The 15,425-nt window shown below is 48.1% G+C and overlaps 1 protein-coding gene across 4 annotated transcripts; it reads left to right on the forward strand.

Annotated features, from left to right (window-relative positions):
- Positions 1 to 5,899: 5,899 nt before the first annotated feature.
- Positions 5,900 to 14,656, forward strand: NR1H3 (nuclear receptor subfamily 1 group H member 3; the record flags this gene model as incomplete). Of its 4 annotated transcripts, none has more annotated exons than XM_081279247.1 (11): positions 5,900 to 6,056; positions 6,226 to 6,374; positions 7,028 to 7,107; positions 7,611 to 7,790; positions 8,298 to 8,564; positions 8,810 to 9,018; positions 9,124 to 9,303; positions 9,495 to 9,594; positions 13,904 to 14,017; positions 14,229 to 14,323; positions 14,510 to 14,656. In XM_081279247.1, exons 3-11 carry the CDS (start codon positions 7,065 to 7,067, stop codon positions 14,654 to 14,656), a joined length of 1,335 nt encoding a protein of 444 aa, XP_081135373.1. In that variant the 5' UTR covers positions 5,900 to 6,056; positions 6,226 to 6,374; positions 7,028 to 7,064. The 4 variants fall into 4 exon arrangements, with proteins under 4 accessions (XP_081135373.1, XP_081135374.1, XP_081135376.1 ...); XM_081279248.1 differs by having other exon boundaries at positions 5,900 to 5,964; XM_081279250.1 differs by lacking the exons at positions 5,900 to 6,056; positions 8,298 to 8,564 and having other exon boundaries at positions 6,063 to 6,374.
- Between the last annotated feature and the right edge of the window lie 769 nt (positions 14,657 to 15,425).

Below are 15,425 nucleotides of genomic sequence, written 5' to 3' on the forward strand. Positions count from 1 at the left end.
GACACACGCCGGAAGTGCGCTCGCCGCCATCTTACTAAGGGGGGGCAGCAGGGATGGTAGAATTTGGAAGAGAATACGTGGAGGAGTTTCGCCATCTGGCAGTGGGGGACACACGTAGGAATGTAGGGTGACATTGCGCGGCAAAAGGGCTTGAAGACCTAGTCTTGGTAAAGAGCACACGGGGTCAGAGCTGCCCCTTCCTAAGGTGGCACTTGCCCTGGGCGGGGCCTTGGCCTGGAGAGCGAGCGCCCCCTCAGGCCGGGGTGCAGCTGGTCCTGATCCCAGAGCCCGAGAGTGCTGAATTGGAATGAAGGGTAGGGAAATATGGGGCGTCCCTCACCACGCCCCTGGCCTTCGGGTGGAGTTTGAGCCTTGGCTCGGTCCGCATTTCCCGGGAGAGGTGCAGGGCAAAACGTGTAAACAGCCCTTTGGACTCCCTGTGCCCTTGAGGTTGGTCCCAGTGTAGTCTACTGTTCATGCCTGCCCGGAGCAAAGCTTCAGAAGCCCTCTCACTTGCTTTTTCCAGTGCTTTCCCTGTCTTTCCTCTAGTTTACTTACAAGTTTCAGTTTAGAGTCAAGACGTCATACTTCTTCCCAAAGGAGTTGGGTTGCACGGGATGTTCAGACTTTCCAAACCCAAACCAATGAATCCATAAAGGAGAATTTCAGACCTTTGGAGAGAGATTTTTGGGGCAGGCACATAATATAGAGTAAAAGTAGGTGGGGTTTCTGCAGAATCAGAGACCCTCTTGGCTTTGTCTCTTAGGATTCAGGTGTCGCCACTTTGGCCTTAGGACTTTGTTGTGACTCTGAGCTTGGAGTGACACAGTTTTGAGGGACAGATCACAGACCCTTGGGATGCTTTGATTCAGATCTGCCCACTAGACGCAACTTCACCTCATCATTGACAAATAAAACTGATCAGAACTGTTATTATCTTGCTCTAAGACCCCAGATTCGAAACACACACACACACACACACACACAATGATCTAAACTTTACTTCAAGAAATGTCATGAAGGAGGCTGAGGAGTAAATAGAATAAGAAGGTTAGGTAGGCAAATAGCTCTTAACCTTTTCAGTCACAAGCCCCTTTATGAATTGGATGAAAATTTAGCCCTCTGCCTTCCATAAAAATGTTCACACACATAAACATACATTAGAATTTTGCTTATAATCTCAAGAGTTTCACAAAGACACTTCATAGCTTTATAAACCAGCATCTCTGAATCCCTGATCTAACCTAATCCTCTTATTTTACAAATTAGGAAAAAACTAGAGAGGCAAGTGACATGGTTCAGAAGCATGGATTCAAATTCAATTTTCTCTTCCCAGCTAAATAGTCTTTGTAATGGACTGTTTCTTACAGGATGCAAACTGCATGCAGGCTACTCAAAATGCTTTGCTAAACTATATTTGGTAGCTCCAGAGTACCTTTAATAAAGAGATTTCTATTAAAAGAAACTTTTTCTCCTTAGTGGAATTAAGTGGGTCATTACTAACTGGCAAAATGCTGCATAAATATTAGGCTTTTTAGATTTTTATTTTGATTTATTTGTTTTATTTTATTTATTGCAGTACTGGAGATTGAAGGATACACTACCAGCCCCTTTTATTTCTTTTTTATTTTGTTTAATTTTTTTCAGCACAGGGAATTGAACCCAGAGGCCTTATACCACTGAGCTTCACCCCAGCCCTTTTTAAATTTTGAGGCAGGTTCTCATAAAGTTGCCCAGGTGTCCTCAAATTTTCAATCCTCTTGCCTCAGTCTTCCAAATAACTGATTACAACTGTGTGCCACTGCATCCAGCTAGATCTGCAGATCACCAAAATTTAGCAAGTAGAACAAAAAATTGCCGAAACCCATCTTTTGCTTTTCCTCCCACTTGCTCAAATGTCTATATCCTTGGTGCTTACAATATCCCATGTAGGAGGGATTGATGAAGCAGATGTTATTTTAATTTTTATAGTGAGAAATGATTCCAGGAAGGGTGGGGAGTAGGAGGAGATGGTAGAACCTAGAGCAGAGCCTTGATTTCCTGATTCCCCAGCTTTTGCATATTTTTTACCAGATGATTCTTTGTTCTTCACACCTTGGTTCCTAACTACAGATTAAAAAGAGACATGTATATGGATAGATGGATATATGGGCATACCCTAGACTAAAATCATGCTCTGAAGCATGATAAGACCAGGTTTGGAAATCATTGTTCTACTCTGTGTTGGCAGAAGCAAACCTAAATCCGGGTGAATTAACTATGGTTTTTTTTTTTTTTTCCATCTGGAGAGGCTGCTTTGTGTAATGGAATAAAGTGGTTTTTTTTTTTATCATCATCATCATCTTGTGGTACTGGGTATTTCACCAGGGATGCTCTACCACTGAGCTACATCCCCAGCCCTCTTATTTTTTTTATCTTGGGTTAGTCTAGCTAAGTAGCTGAGGTTGGCCTTGAACTTTTGATCTCCTTGCCTCAGTCCCCCAAATTCCCGGGAATACAGGGGTGCACCACTGTGCCCAGCTATGTTTTGTTTTAATTTGAATGTGAGCTTGAGCTTTTGGGTCAGCTTTACTTGTATTCAAATTTGGTGCTCTGTACTTTACTGGTAACTGTCTTTTTATATTTATTGTGAGAATAAATGAAACATTGCATGTAAAGATAAATTGTGTACATGAGACTAAGTAAATGTTATTGTTCTTCTTCATTTTCTGCCCTCTGTGTCATCTCTAAAATTTATAGGTCTTAGAATTTATTCCTGACTTCTTCTATCTTGTCATTGGGAGGTTGGGCAGAAGTCACTTGAGTAGATACTTGGTGGTCCGAAAGATATCCCCACCCTTTCTACCCTTCCAGAACAGTGAAGGAAGGAGCAAGAAGCAGTTGCCCCAATCCCTTCTACAACCCCAATCTTGTGGCCTACTCCGTGGGAATGAGTGCCTTTGGGGTAGTTACCCAGTAGTGCATGTGATCAGGGACTGGAGAATGCTCCTATTTCTGCTTCTATGTTCCCTTTGCTGCTGGAAGAAGCCTCTGGGGGTTTGGGGGGTCAGAAATGTGACTTAGGAGGTTCCCAAGTATGTTCCTAGGAATGCTGCCTCCTGCAGGAGCCAAGGAGACAGGAAGGGACTCTAGGCCTGGGGTGCTTGGACCTAAGCCTGTGGGCTGAAGGGACTATGTCATGAAGAGGGGCTGGCAAAGCAGAACATGGGATTCTAGCTGTGGATCACCTGACTGCTTGCCCTGGCTTGGGGCTGAAGTCCCAGGGACTGGTCTCAGGAAGATAGCATCCTGTGGAAAGAGTGCCAACAGGTTTTGGTCTTCTCCCATTTCCTTTCCCTTCCCCTCGTTGTAGGGAACTCCTTAACCTTGTAACCTGAAGGGATAGCTCTGGCAGTGAAGTGCTAGCAAATGCTTTCTCCCCTAGAGGAGACCAGGCTGAGCTGACTCCCTGCCTTGGGAGAGAGGTTGCTGTGATCTACTGGCTCTACTTTGGGCAAGAGGCCTCTAGCTGGGGCTTGTGTATGCTCTGGGTCCTGGGAAGCCACCTGTAGGGACACTAGAGTGTCAGCAGAAGTTGAGGATCAGGAATGGATGAAGGAGGATTTCTTAATTCCTGGAAAATGTGTCACCAGGCTCCAGACCATGTTATATCCCCAGTTCCTTGAAACCAGGTGTCTCCAGGACAGCTCTGACCATGCTGCTACACTGGAGCTTGGCAGGGAGGCTCTGGATGGGTGATGGGACAGAACAGCTCCAGTGCCCCAGCAGCTGGTGCCCTGGTTTCTCCTGTCCCAGGACAGCAGGGGGCTTTGTGAAAATCAGAGCAGGAACACATGAGAGGAACAGAGAGCCTTGTGCTCATGACTCAGAAATGCCCAGAGTAGGGTGGGGGCCTTGTGAGGGGATAACCTTGTGATGAGAGGGAACAAGAGCAAAAGCTGGAGGCAGAAGTTTGAGATGGGGGCCGTCAGAGGGGCTTTTCTAAAATGAATACACAGGCAGATTTTGCAACACCCCCAACCCCGCCTGCTATCTTCTCACATGTGTCCATGCCCCCGCCTGTTCCCCTGCCCTACCCTGTGCTTCCTCCCATCTTTCACCAAACCCCCTTTCTTGTTCAGCTTTCCCATCCTTCTCCCTTCCTGTTCCTACTGTCCTCCCCCACCCCCTGTGTCCACTCTTTCCCTGTTCCTCTGTTCTCCTCTTCCCTGGTGCCCTGTTCATGTCTGCTTCAGTCCCTCTGGCAGCTTGCCCTGGCCCCTGTCCTCTGCTTTAATGTAGGCCCATGGGAACTGAAGTTCACAGCAAAACAGGAAGAGCCTTGAGCAGGAAACTGGGAATGGGTCAGGGGGTGAACAACCAAGAGTAACCTCAGCTCCTGCCTCGCACATCCGAGCTAAAGCATCTGCAGTGCTCTGGGCCTCTCCCTGCAGCCCACCAGCCCTGGCTCCTTCCCTCTCACTTCACTGGCTCATCAGACCTGAGAGGCAACAAGACAAGAACGTCCTGCACTCTGATGCCAAGAGAAAAAGAGCACAGGGACTGGAGTGGGAACATCTGGATTCTGATTCCAGATCAGCCGCTGTGTGTGGTCTCGCGAGGCCCTCATGTGAGCTTCAGTGTTCCCTGTAAAATGGAGTTGATTTACCCTCCCTCCCTCCTGGCAGTGCTCTAAGGACTGAACAAGATGGTGAGGGACTTGTATATAGAAACAAGGACCCGGAGAGTGATGTATAGCTTCATGTGGATAGGAAGACCTATATCTGAAAGGATTGGAGTAGTAAGGATAAACACTGCCAGTTCTTGAACACTTAGTATTTGCTCTGATACTATCTGCTTGAACACGTACATTGTGCTATGATGTGTTTAATTCTCACAACCACCTTACATGGCAAAACTGTTATCTCCATTCTATTTATTATTTTTTAAAATTTTAATATTTATTTATTCTTTTTTAGTTTTCGGCAGACACAACATCTTTGTTGGTATGTGGTGCTGAGGATCGAACTCGGGCCGCATGCATGCCATGCGAGGCGCTACCGCTTGAGCCACATCCCCAGCCCTCCATTCTAAAGACACAAAGAGGTTCACAGACATAAGTAACTTGCTTGATCAAGATCACACATCTGTGCTGGGGGTGTAGGTCAGTGGTAGAGAGTTTGCCTAACATGGGACACATGGAGTCGGATCCCCAGCACCTGGTGGGGGGAATCACAGCTAAAGGGAGGCAGGATGAGGATTTGAACCTAGACTCATCCCAGACCCCCCAAGCCTAGTTGAAATTGAGCCAAAAAGTATGGGATAAGGAAGATTATATTTTTCTTCTTATCCATTTATCAAACAAGAACACAGTACCTACTCTGTTGTCTCCTCTCTGCCAGCTCCTGTTTCAGGGATTATGGGAGAGAGAGAATCAGTGAAACACGGTGTCTTCCTTCAGGGGTGGATCTGTGTCCCAGGCAGGAAAGCTATGCTGTGAGGCTCAATGGAGCCTGCCACCACTTCAATGGGACCATCCCCAGGATGAGGCAACTTCATGCCTTCCTGGGTCCAACCTAGGCTCCCTGTGTTGCTGTCATCTGCTACCCCTACCACTGTCCCAGGTCTGCGGTTGTTCAGGGCTGACTTCCTACCAGCCCCTCTCTCCTGGCTTTCTCCCCTCTGTCCCCCCACCCCGACCGGAAGGGCACCCACAGACAGATTCCCTGGAAGGCCCAGCACCTGCGTTTCTCCACCCTTGGAGTTCTACCAGCTTGGCTCTGTCCTGGAGCTAGTGGGGAGAGCTTGGCCCCTTCCCAGAGGCCGGGGAGGAGGAGGGAGGCTGCGATCGCAGGCTGGGGCTGGGTGTCGCAATTCTGGGCCGAGCCGAGACCTTTGCTCCGCGAGGTGTCTATGGAGGGGAGGGAACGCTGACTCTGGAGGCTGCCGGGATTGGGGTGGGGGTGCCTGGGAAGCAGTCCTTCAGTAAGAGCAAAGAGCCTCCAGGGTGGACAGAGGAAGGGGAGAGACATGGAACCGGGCCGGTCTGTGGGGAAATGCGACTGTCTCGGTTGAGGGTAGGGGCCGGGTGGGGTGGCGCCGGCCGAGGGGGTGGCTGGCCGGGGAGGAGTCGGCCTGTGGGGAAGCTACCCCGTGGGCGGGGGCGAGGAGGCCAGGCTCCGTTTGGTCGGCGGGAGGAGAGGTGGCCCGACCCTTGTCAGTTCCTCCCTCAGTCTTTCCCCACAGTACTACTTCCCCGGGGCTCCGGGTCCCTCAGCTCAGCTCCAGTCGCCGGCTGGCCGCGCGGCCTCGGGACAGGGGACTGCACCATCCTCCTCTCCCAGCAAGGGGGCTCCAGAGACTGCAGCCAGGAAGTCTGGTGGCCTGGGGATTCGGTGGGTCTTCTCAGCAGTGGCCTGGGGGTGCTGCGTGTCTAGGGTCGGGTGGGGGGTTGTTCTAAGGACCTTAAAAAGGGTCTCTTGGGGAAAGTGCCGGGTGAAGGTGATGGGGGCTTGGGGCAGGGACAGGGTTCTGTTAGGTGGCAGGACTCCTGAGGGGAGCTGGGGAGGAGGTCGTGGTGTGAGTTAGGGAAACTTTGGAGCAGAGGAGCCTTGCTCCAGATCCCAGAAAGCAGTGGGAGTGAGATTTTCTGACAAGGTGCTTGTCTTCAGGGAGTGAGCCTTGATCCCATCTCTTAGCGCTTCCTAACTTTGGCTCTCCTAAAACTGGAGTGAGGGGGCAAGGGCTCTGACAGACATTCCCTGATGGCCCAAAGGAGAACTAGGGAGAGAAAGGTGGCATGGTGGTCAAGAGCTTAGACAGTGGAGTCAGATTGGGCTACTGTCTTGGCTCTACCACCATCTAAAAGTGTGACTGTAGGCCATTACTTATCTTTTTGAACTTCAGTTTCTGCATCTGCAAAGTGGGTTTAAAAAAATCCTGTAGGTCAGGGGGTAGCTCAGTGGCAGAGCACTTGCTTGGCAGGTATGAGACTCTGGGTTTGATTCCTAGTACTGAAAAAAGAATATAACCCTGGTCGTTCCTGTAGGACAGTGTCTTGGTAATGTCCAGGGCTCCAGGAAGAGATGTCCTTGTGGCTGGAGGCCCCTGTGCTTGATGTTTCTCCTGGTAAGCTTCTTTAATCCAGTCCTCTCACCTGAGCCAGAACTCCTCTGGTGGCTTCTCTCCTCTTTCAGGAATCAGCCTCCTTCGCTACCTGCATTCTGCCTTCCTGCAGAGAGCAGTCCAGAGCTGTTCTTTGTATTGCTTGCCTCTTCTCCAGACCACCTCTGCCCTGATTCTGGTACCTGGCCCTCTGGCCCTTGTAAACTTCTGCCCAGTGCTCCTCAATCTGGGCTTGCTGCTAGGGGGAGTTGGCATTCTGTTGCTTGCCCAGCTTTGGCTTTGGAGGGTTCTGTCTGATCTCTGAAATGGGTGTCCCAAAGATTAGCATCTTTGTTTAAGGTCTTGATGTGCAATGGATTACAATTGACTGGTCCTGGAGTCACAGAGCATGAGCTGGGGTGTGGCTGCCCTCCGAGGAGATAGGTTTGCAGTTTCCCAGCTAGGACGTTAGGGAGTGGAGCTGGGATGGGACGCGGGACCCCTCTGTGCCTCTCCTTTTGGTTCAGATTCTGCCGTGGAGCTGTGGGATCCAGATGTCCAAGATGCAAGCAGCCAGGCTCGGGGAGGCCGCAGCTGCGTCCTTAGGGAGGAAGCCAGGGTGCCCCAATCTGCTGAGGGGATGGGGCTGGAGTCAGCAGAAACCACAGCCCTATTCCCCAGGGCAGAGTCCCTTCCAGAGACCACAGGTGAGGAGCTTCTGTATTTGGGGGAGGTGCAGGCTCCCTGGATATGGGAGGGACACCCTGAGGCCCTTTTCTTTATAATACTATGGTTAAAGACTTTGCATCAACTAGATCCAAGTGATCTAAGTATGAATTTTGTTTCTACCTTAGGCCTTTCTGAACCTCATTTTCATTATTTGTAAAGTGAGATTAATAATTATGGTTATCTAAAGGATCAATACTTATAAAGGGCTCATACAGTACCTAGGACATAATGGCCCTGGCAAATGAGATCTACTGTTGTTATGATAAATAGTCTAAGTTACTCCTTCTGGGGGCAACTGTAGTCCCAGCTACTTGGAGGCTGAGGCAGGAGGATCTCTGGGACCCAGGAGTTGGAGGCAGTGGGGGAAACAGTGAAATCCTGTCTCCAAAAAGAGAGACTAGACTTCATATAATGAAGGGAATGAAGGTCACTGAGTGCCCAGTGACTGAGTCAGGAAGAATATTAAGGCTCTTCCTTATATCCAGAGCTCCGTCCACAAAAGCGGAAAAAAGGGCCAGCCCCCAAAATGCTGGGGAACGAGCTGTGCAGTGTATGTGGAGACAAGGCCTCTGGCTTCCACTACAACGTGCTGAGCTGCGAGGGTTGCAAGGGATTCTTCCGCCGCAGTGTCATCAAAGGAGCTCGCTATGTCTGCCACAGTGGTGGCCACTGCCCCATGGATACCTACATGCGTCGCAAGTGCCAGGAGTGTCGGCTTCGCAAATGCCGCCAGGCAGGCATGCGGGAGGAGTGTGAGTGTGGTGGGGGGGGGCAGGCTGGGGAGACACTGATGGAAAGAGGGCACCCTGGTGTGAGGGCAGGAAGGTGCCCATGCCTACAGGGGCTTCCTACCCAGTCCATGAGGATAGATTCAAATCTCTTCCTGGCTTTTACCCAATGCTGTCTGCTTTTCTGGAGACTCAAACCACCACCTCTGCCCCATCCTTGCTTCCTGTCGCCCCACTTCTCCCCTCCTCACGTCTGGCCCTGTCCTTAGGTGTCCTTTCAGAAGAACAGATCCGCCTGAAGAAACTGAAACGGCAAGAAGATGAACAGGCTCAGGCCACATCGGTGCCCCCGAGGGCCCCCTCACCTCCCCAAGTGCTCCCCCAGCTCAGTCCAGAGCAACTGGGCATGATCGAGAAGCTGGTCGCTGCCCAGCAACAGTGTAACAGGCGCTCTTTTTCAGACCGACTTCGTGTGACGGTAAGGTACTTGATGGGCCTGGGGAGAGGTGGCCAGGGCACCAGCTGGCTTCTGGATGTCTGAATCAAAGTGCTTTGCCTTTTCTCTCCTTGCCCCCCTGGGTAGCCTTGGCCCATGGCCCCAGACCCCCAGAGCCGGGAGGCCCGTCAACAGCGCTTTGCCCACTTCACTGAGCTGGCCATTGTGTCTGTGCAAGAGATCGTCGACTTTGCTAAACAGCTCCCAGGCTTCCTACAGCTCAGCAGAGAGGACCAGATCGCCCTGCTGAAGACTTCTGCAATTGAGGTGGCTGGACAGGTCAAGGGATGGAGGGAGAAGCAGTGTGGCATTGTCTGTGGGGGGGGGGCATGCAGGCATCTGGCAGGGAGAGCCCAATCCACTGGGAAGTAGGGAGAAGGAGACTCAACTGTCCCTCAAAGGCCTGTGTCCCAAGATCAGCCCTCATTTTCTCTGGTGGGGCTGCTACTTGTGTGCAGGTGATGCTTCTGGAGACTTCTCGGCGATACAACCCTGGAAGCGAGAGCATCACCTTCCTCAAGGATTTCAGTTATAACCGGGAAGATTTTGCCAAAGCAGGTGAGAGCTGAGATCACAGAGGGACTGAGCTGGATGGACAGGTGTTGTTTGTCATGGAGCCCATTGTGATTTCAGAGCCTGGGCTGAGGTTTGGGTGGTTGTGAAGGGAAGGCCAATGGTTTGTCCAAGAGAGAAAAGTTAGAATGTTGAAAGGCCTCTTTCAACTGCTCCAAATAGACCTCTGTCCTCGGCTGCATTAGGTCTGTTGTTTTGGAACTGTATTTCAATTAGCCTGAGGGGTTCTGGAAGTCACCTTAGAGAAGATACAGGGAGGCAGAAGAATGTCCTTCATCTTTGCTTTAACCAAATAAGAAGGTCTATTTAAATCTACACTGGATATTATAGTTCTGCATAACATTTTCCTTGAAGAAAAGACTTTATATCTAGAAAAAAAAAGTTTGAAAACCACTGAACCAAGCCTTTTATTTTATTTTATTTTTTTTGTACCAGGGATTGAATCCAAAGGCACTTATCCACAGAGCCACTTCCCAGTCCTTTTTTTTTAATGTTTTATTTTGAGACAAGGTTTTGCTAACTTGCTTTAGGGTCTCCCTAAGTTGCTGAGCTGGCTTTGAACTCATGATCTTCCTGCCTCAGTCTCCTGAGCTGCTAGGATTACAGGTGTGTGCCACCATGCCCCGCTGAACCAAGCCTTTTAGTAGTCAAAAATGAACAGATCTTTTCAGATGTGCTCTTTAAGGATCATGTGGGCTGACTGCCCCCAACTTTTTTGTTTTTTGGTACTCGGGATCAATCCAGGACCCTCACACATGCTAGGCAAGCGCTGTGTCACTGAACGCTCTTATGGCTGGGCTCTCTCCCCTGTTCTTTTCCAATTGCTCTTTCTGCTGACCCTCGGAACTGGAGCTGAAACATGACAAAGATACCCAGATGGCACAGTTGTAGGACAAAGGCAAACAATTCTATCCTCATCTTGTACCTGGAGTGTTTTCTCTAAGAATTGATTTACATTGTTACGTTTGGTGGCAGCCACCTGTAAGCCCAGTGACTTGGGAGGCTGAGGCAGGAGGATCACTAGGTTCGAGACCAGTCTCAGCAACTTAGCAAGATCCAGTCTCAAAACTTAAAAAACAATAAAAAAGTTAGGGATCTGGGGGCTGCGGTTGTGGCTCAGTGGTATAATGTTCACCTAGCATGCATGAGGCACTGGGTTCGATCCTCAGCACCACATAAAAATAAAATAAAGATGTTGTGTCCACCTAAAACTAAAAAAAATTTTAAAAAGGGAGGGGATGGGGCTGTAGCTCAGTGGCAGAGTACTTGCCTAGCATGTATGAGGCACTGGGTTCGATCCTCAGCACCACATAAAAAAAATCAACAAATAAAATAAAGGCATTCTATCCATCTACAACTACAAAAAAAAAAAAAAAAAAAAAAAAAAAAAGGTTGGGGATTTGGTTTAGTGGTAGAGTGTCCCTGAGTTCAATCCACATTATTGCAGGAAAAAGAAAAAAAAATTAGTTCTCATTGCTGCTTTCTGTCTGATGATGGCTTAGTGTTAAGCAGGGGTTTTCTTCATTTTTAGCTACTGGTAATGTTTGTGTGGGGAAGCAGGGTTGGGAAAAGATGGAAGACCACCGAGGAAATGTTGGAGGAACTGGAATTGGGGCTCAGTAGGAGACCAAGTAGCTTAACAACAAACAGCAGGTCTGTAACATATATGGCTGATGCTATGACTCCATTCTCAGGGCTGGGAGATCCTGGTTTCTAGGCCAAAATTCATAAGTCCTTCCCTGGTTTCTGGTGACTCAGGACACCTCATGTGTCTCTTATCTCAACATGGGCCACCCAGTGAACTTTCTGGGAAGGCCTCCCTTAACTGTAGGGCAGGGCTGGGCTGTGTTGGCCCCTATTGCCTTCTGTATATCACTGGAATATACAGGCACCTGATTGGGGTGATTAGAGGTCTTTATCTAGCTGTAAAGCCTGTTTTCTCTACCAGGCCATCTTTTTCTCCAAATTGTTTTTATCCCAGACCTCTTAGTCTTCTCCTTTAGAACACCCTCCTTCCTGAACCCTTTCCAGTTTTAATATCTCTGTGTCCCTTCAGCCCTGTGACTTGAGCTATCTGAATCTATACCTATTTATAGATTTCTTTATATAAGCCATTCTGATGTCATCAAGTTGGCTTTTAATTTCTCATTTCATCAGAAGTGAGGTTTTAGAAGGAACTAGGGGTTCTTTTTTTATTTATTTTTTATTTGTTGTTGTTTTTTTTTCTTTGTTACTTATTGTTTTCTTCCTTCAGGGCCTCTATTATGTTAGGTCTCCTTCCTCCTCTGCATCTCCAACCATATGCCGCCCATGATAGAAAACTAAGGATGTGGACTGATCCTATGTGAGCTGTTCATCTAGTTTAGAGGGGCTTTGGGACACACTTGGGGGCTTAAAACCTCACCAAGAAATGCTTTATAAAATAGGGTTTGCCCATTAAATGGATCAACACAGCATTTGATAAACATCAGGGTGAAAGTACAGGAAGTGACTAATCAAGAAGCCTCCCAATGGAAAAGTGTAGCAGATGGTTGCTAAAAGAAATCTGAGAAAGCCTAGAGAACAGTGTGGGTGCAAAGACTTTGAAAATGTGTGTGGGAGAAGTGTCCACTAGGTGTAGTGGCTTTAGGTCACAGTTTGTCATGTTTTAGTTTTTTTTTTTTCTCTTTAAGAAGACTTATTCCATTAAGATAAAATTTTTAAAAATTCCAACTAACATTTACGTGGTAGATACATCTATGTCACTTATATTCTAAGGACTTTATGAAGGAGGTAATGTTATCATCTATATTACAGATTGGAAAACCAAGGCCCAGAGAGACATAATAACTTACCCAAGGAATTGGGGTTGTGGCTCAGTTGTAGAGTGCTTGCCTAGCATCTGTGAGGCCCTGGGTTTGATCCTCAGCACCACATAAAAATAAATAAATAAATAAAGGTATTGTGTCCATCTATAACTAAAAAAATTAAAAAACAAAACAAAAAACCCCCAAAAACAAACAAACAAAAAATTTATTCAAGATCACACAACCTAGTAATGGTAAAGATAGGACTGAAATCTTGGCAATCTGGCACCAAAGTCCACACCCTTAACCACACTGCTGTGTTCCCTCTGGGATGTGCTATATGAAATGTATGCCTCGGGCTGGGGCTATAGCTCAGTGGTAGAGCACCTGCCTTGCATATGTGATCCCTCAGCACCACATAAAAATAAATAAATAAAGATATTGTGTCCATCTACAACTAAAATAATATATATATGTATATATGTATGTATATATATATGTATGTATGTATATATATATATGTATGTATATATATATGTATGTATGTATATATATATATATATAAATGTATGCCTCATATTCAGATAAGATCATTTGTCAGCAAAAAATCTTTTCCCCCCTGTGGGTACTAGGGATTGAATCCAGGGGCACTTTACCCCAAGTTACACCTCCAGCCTGCTTTTCTTTTCTTTTAAGACAGGATCTTGCTAAATTGCAGAGGATGGTCTCAAGTTTGAAATCTCCTGCCTTGACCTGTTGAGTTGCTGTACTCAGAAAGATCATAAATTCCTTTTTCTTTCTTTCTTCCTTTTTTTTGTGGTACTGAGGTTTGAACCCAGGGGTGCTCTACCACTTAGCCACATCCCCACCAAGGTCTTGCTAAGTTGCTGAGGCTAGCTTCCAGCTTGCAATCCTGCCTCAGCCTCCTGAATTGCTGGGATATAGGGAGGCACTACCTCGCTTGGCTTGTTATTAGAATTTTTGAGAGCCCTGTGTATCTAGAAATAGAAGCATCTCTTCCTTTGGTTAAAAAGGAAGATAAAAATATCTTTTCAAGCCATGTGTAGTAGCACAGACCTGTAATACCAGCAACTCGGGAGGCTGAAACAGGAGGATCACAAGTTTGAGGCCAGCCTCTGTACTTTAGCAAGAACTTTTCTCAAAAATTATTAAGGACTGGAGATGTAGCTCAGTGGTAGGACACTCCTGATCTAGCACTGGGTACTGCAAAAAAAAAAAAAATAATAGCAGAATTGTTATTAATTCAAAACCTCCTATCTGCCGTGCTAAGTGCATCATGCTTTCACATTTAACCATCACAACCTCATAGATTCAGCTATGGACTCCCATTTCACAGAGGAGACTTAGGTTAAGAAATTTGCCTTACACAGCAGAACCCTGGAGACATTTTAGTGAGTTCCTGGTTGTTCCAAGATAAGGCACTGGAGGAAAGAAGGAAGTTCCTGCTGCTCCTGCCACACACTTTAGCCTCCCTTCTTCCTCCCCAGGGCTGCAGGTGGAGTTCATCAACCCCATCTTTGAGTTCTCCAGAGCCATGAATGAGCTACAACTCAATGATGCTGAGTTTGCTTTGCTCATTGCCATCAGCATATTCTCTGCAGGTGTGTGGAGGGGCAGGTGGGAAACCCAGTAAGACTTGCACCCCAGAGGACTGCAGGACCTACAGGGCAGGATTATGCGGGTGGAGCCCTTTGCTGTGATTTTGGGATGGGTGAGGTTGTGGGACACATCCCTATTTTTGGGCAGTGATCTGGGGGTAGGGGACTGAGGCCCTGGCCAGACCTGTTCCTAAACTCTGTTGGTGACCTATAGACCGGCCCAATGTGCAGGACCAGCTCCAAGTAGAGAGGCTGCAACACACATATGTGGAGGCCCTGCATGCTTACGTCTCCATCCACCACCCCCATGTGAGTCTCCCCAGGTGCCTTTTTCCTCTGCTCCATGCCTGTTCCCTGACACATCTATTTTCCCCCCAAGAATCCCTCTGCCTACATCTAGCACGGACAGTTCTCTACCTCTTCCACAACTCCCTTGCTTTTGTCCCTTTTCCTGGGGAGAAGCAAAGGCTTAGCTTGTCCCTCTCCTTCCCCCAGGACCGACTAATGTTCCCACGTATGTTAATGAAACTGGTGAGCCTCCGAACTCTGAGCAGTGTCCACTCAGAGCAAGTGTTTGCGCTGCGCCTGCAGGACAAAAAGCTTCCACCACTGCTGTCTGAGATCTGGGATGTGCATGAGTGACTCTTCTTCCCCATGTCTCCTGAGTTCTGGGCAGCACAGCTGAGGCCCCTTGGCTGCCTCCTGGAAGTGGAACAGATTGAGAAGGGCAAACATTCCTGGGAATTGGGCGAAGGAGATCCTCATGTAGCATTAAAGGAGAGTCAAAGGGTTGGGAGTTTTGTGGCTGCTGGGCAGTGGGGGGGCCTACTAAAGCTGTGCTCCATCTGAAGACCTACTGACCCAACCAAATAGATGAACCTGGGGCCACTTTGCACAGAGTTCTCCAGGGCCCTGCCTCCACCACTTCCTGTTTTTCCCCACAGGGCCCCCAAAGAAATTCTCCAATGTCACTCTGTGGCTTGGCCATAAATACCTCAGGGTGGCCTCACTGATAGGTCCCACCCTGTTTGTTGGAGGGAGATCAAGAAGCTACAGAGCAAGAGAAAACAATTTCTGAATTGGGCTTACAGCAGTGGAGGAGAAAGCCTGCATCCTTTAGGATCAGCCTCCAGACTTAGAGGAGGGAGGCATGTCACAAGTAACAATCTTGGCAGTGAGGGGGACCTTCTTTTACTAGCCCCAATTATGCCATATGGGTGAATGAAATGCTGAGGCTTAGATACCCTCTCCCCAATAATAGTAATGCAGGTGGGAGCGAGTGGTCTTTCTGTGGGGGTAAGAGGAGCTGTATTTAACAGCCAATCAATCACCTTTCACGCGTATGTGTCTAAAGCCTTAGTTTTTCCCCTGGCATCTGATAAAAAGGACGCAACCTGAAAGACCCAGGGCC

This window comes from Spermophilus citellus (genome assembly GCF_964194105.1).
Source record: "Spermophilus citellus genome assembly, chromosome: 2".
Lineage (NCBI taxonomy): Eukaryota > Metazoa > Chordata > Mammalia > Rodentia > Sciuridae > Spermophilus > Spermophilus citellus.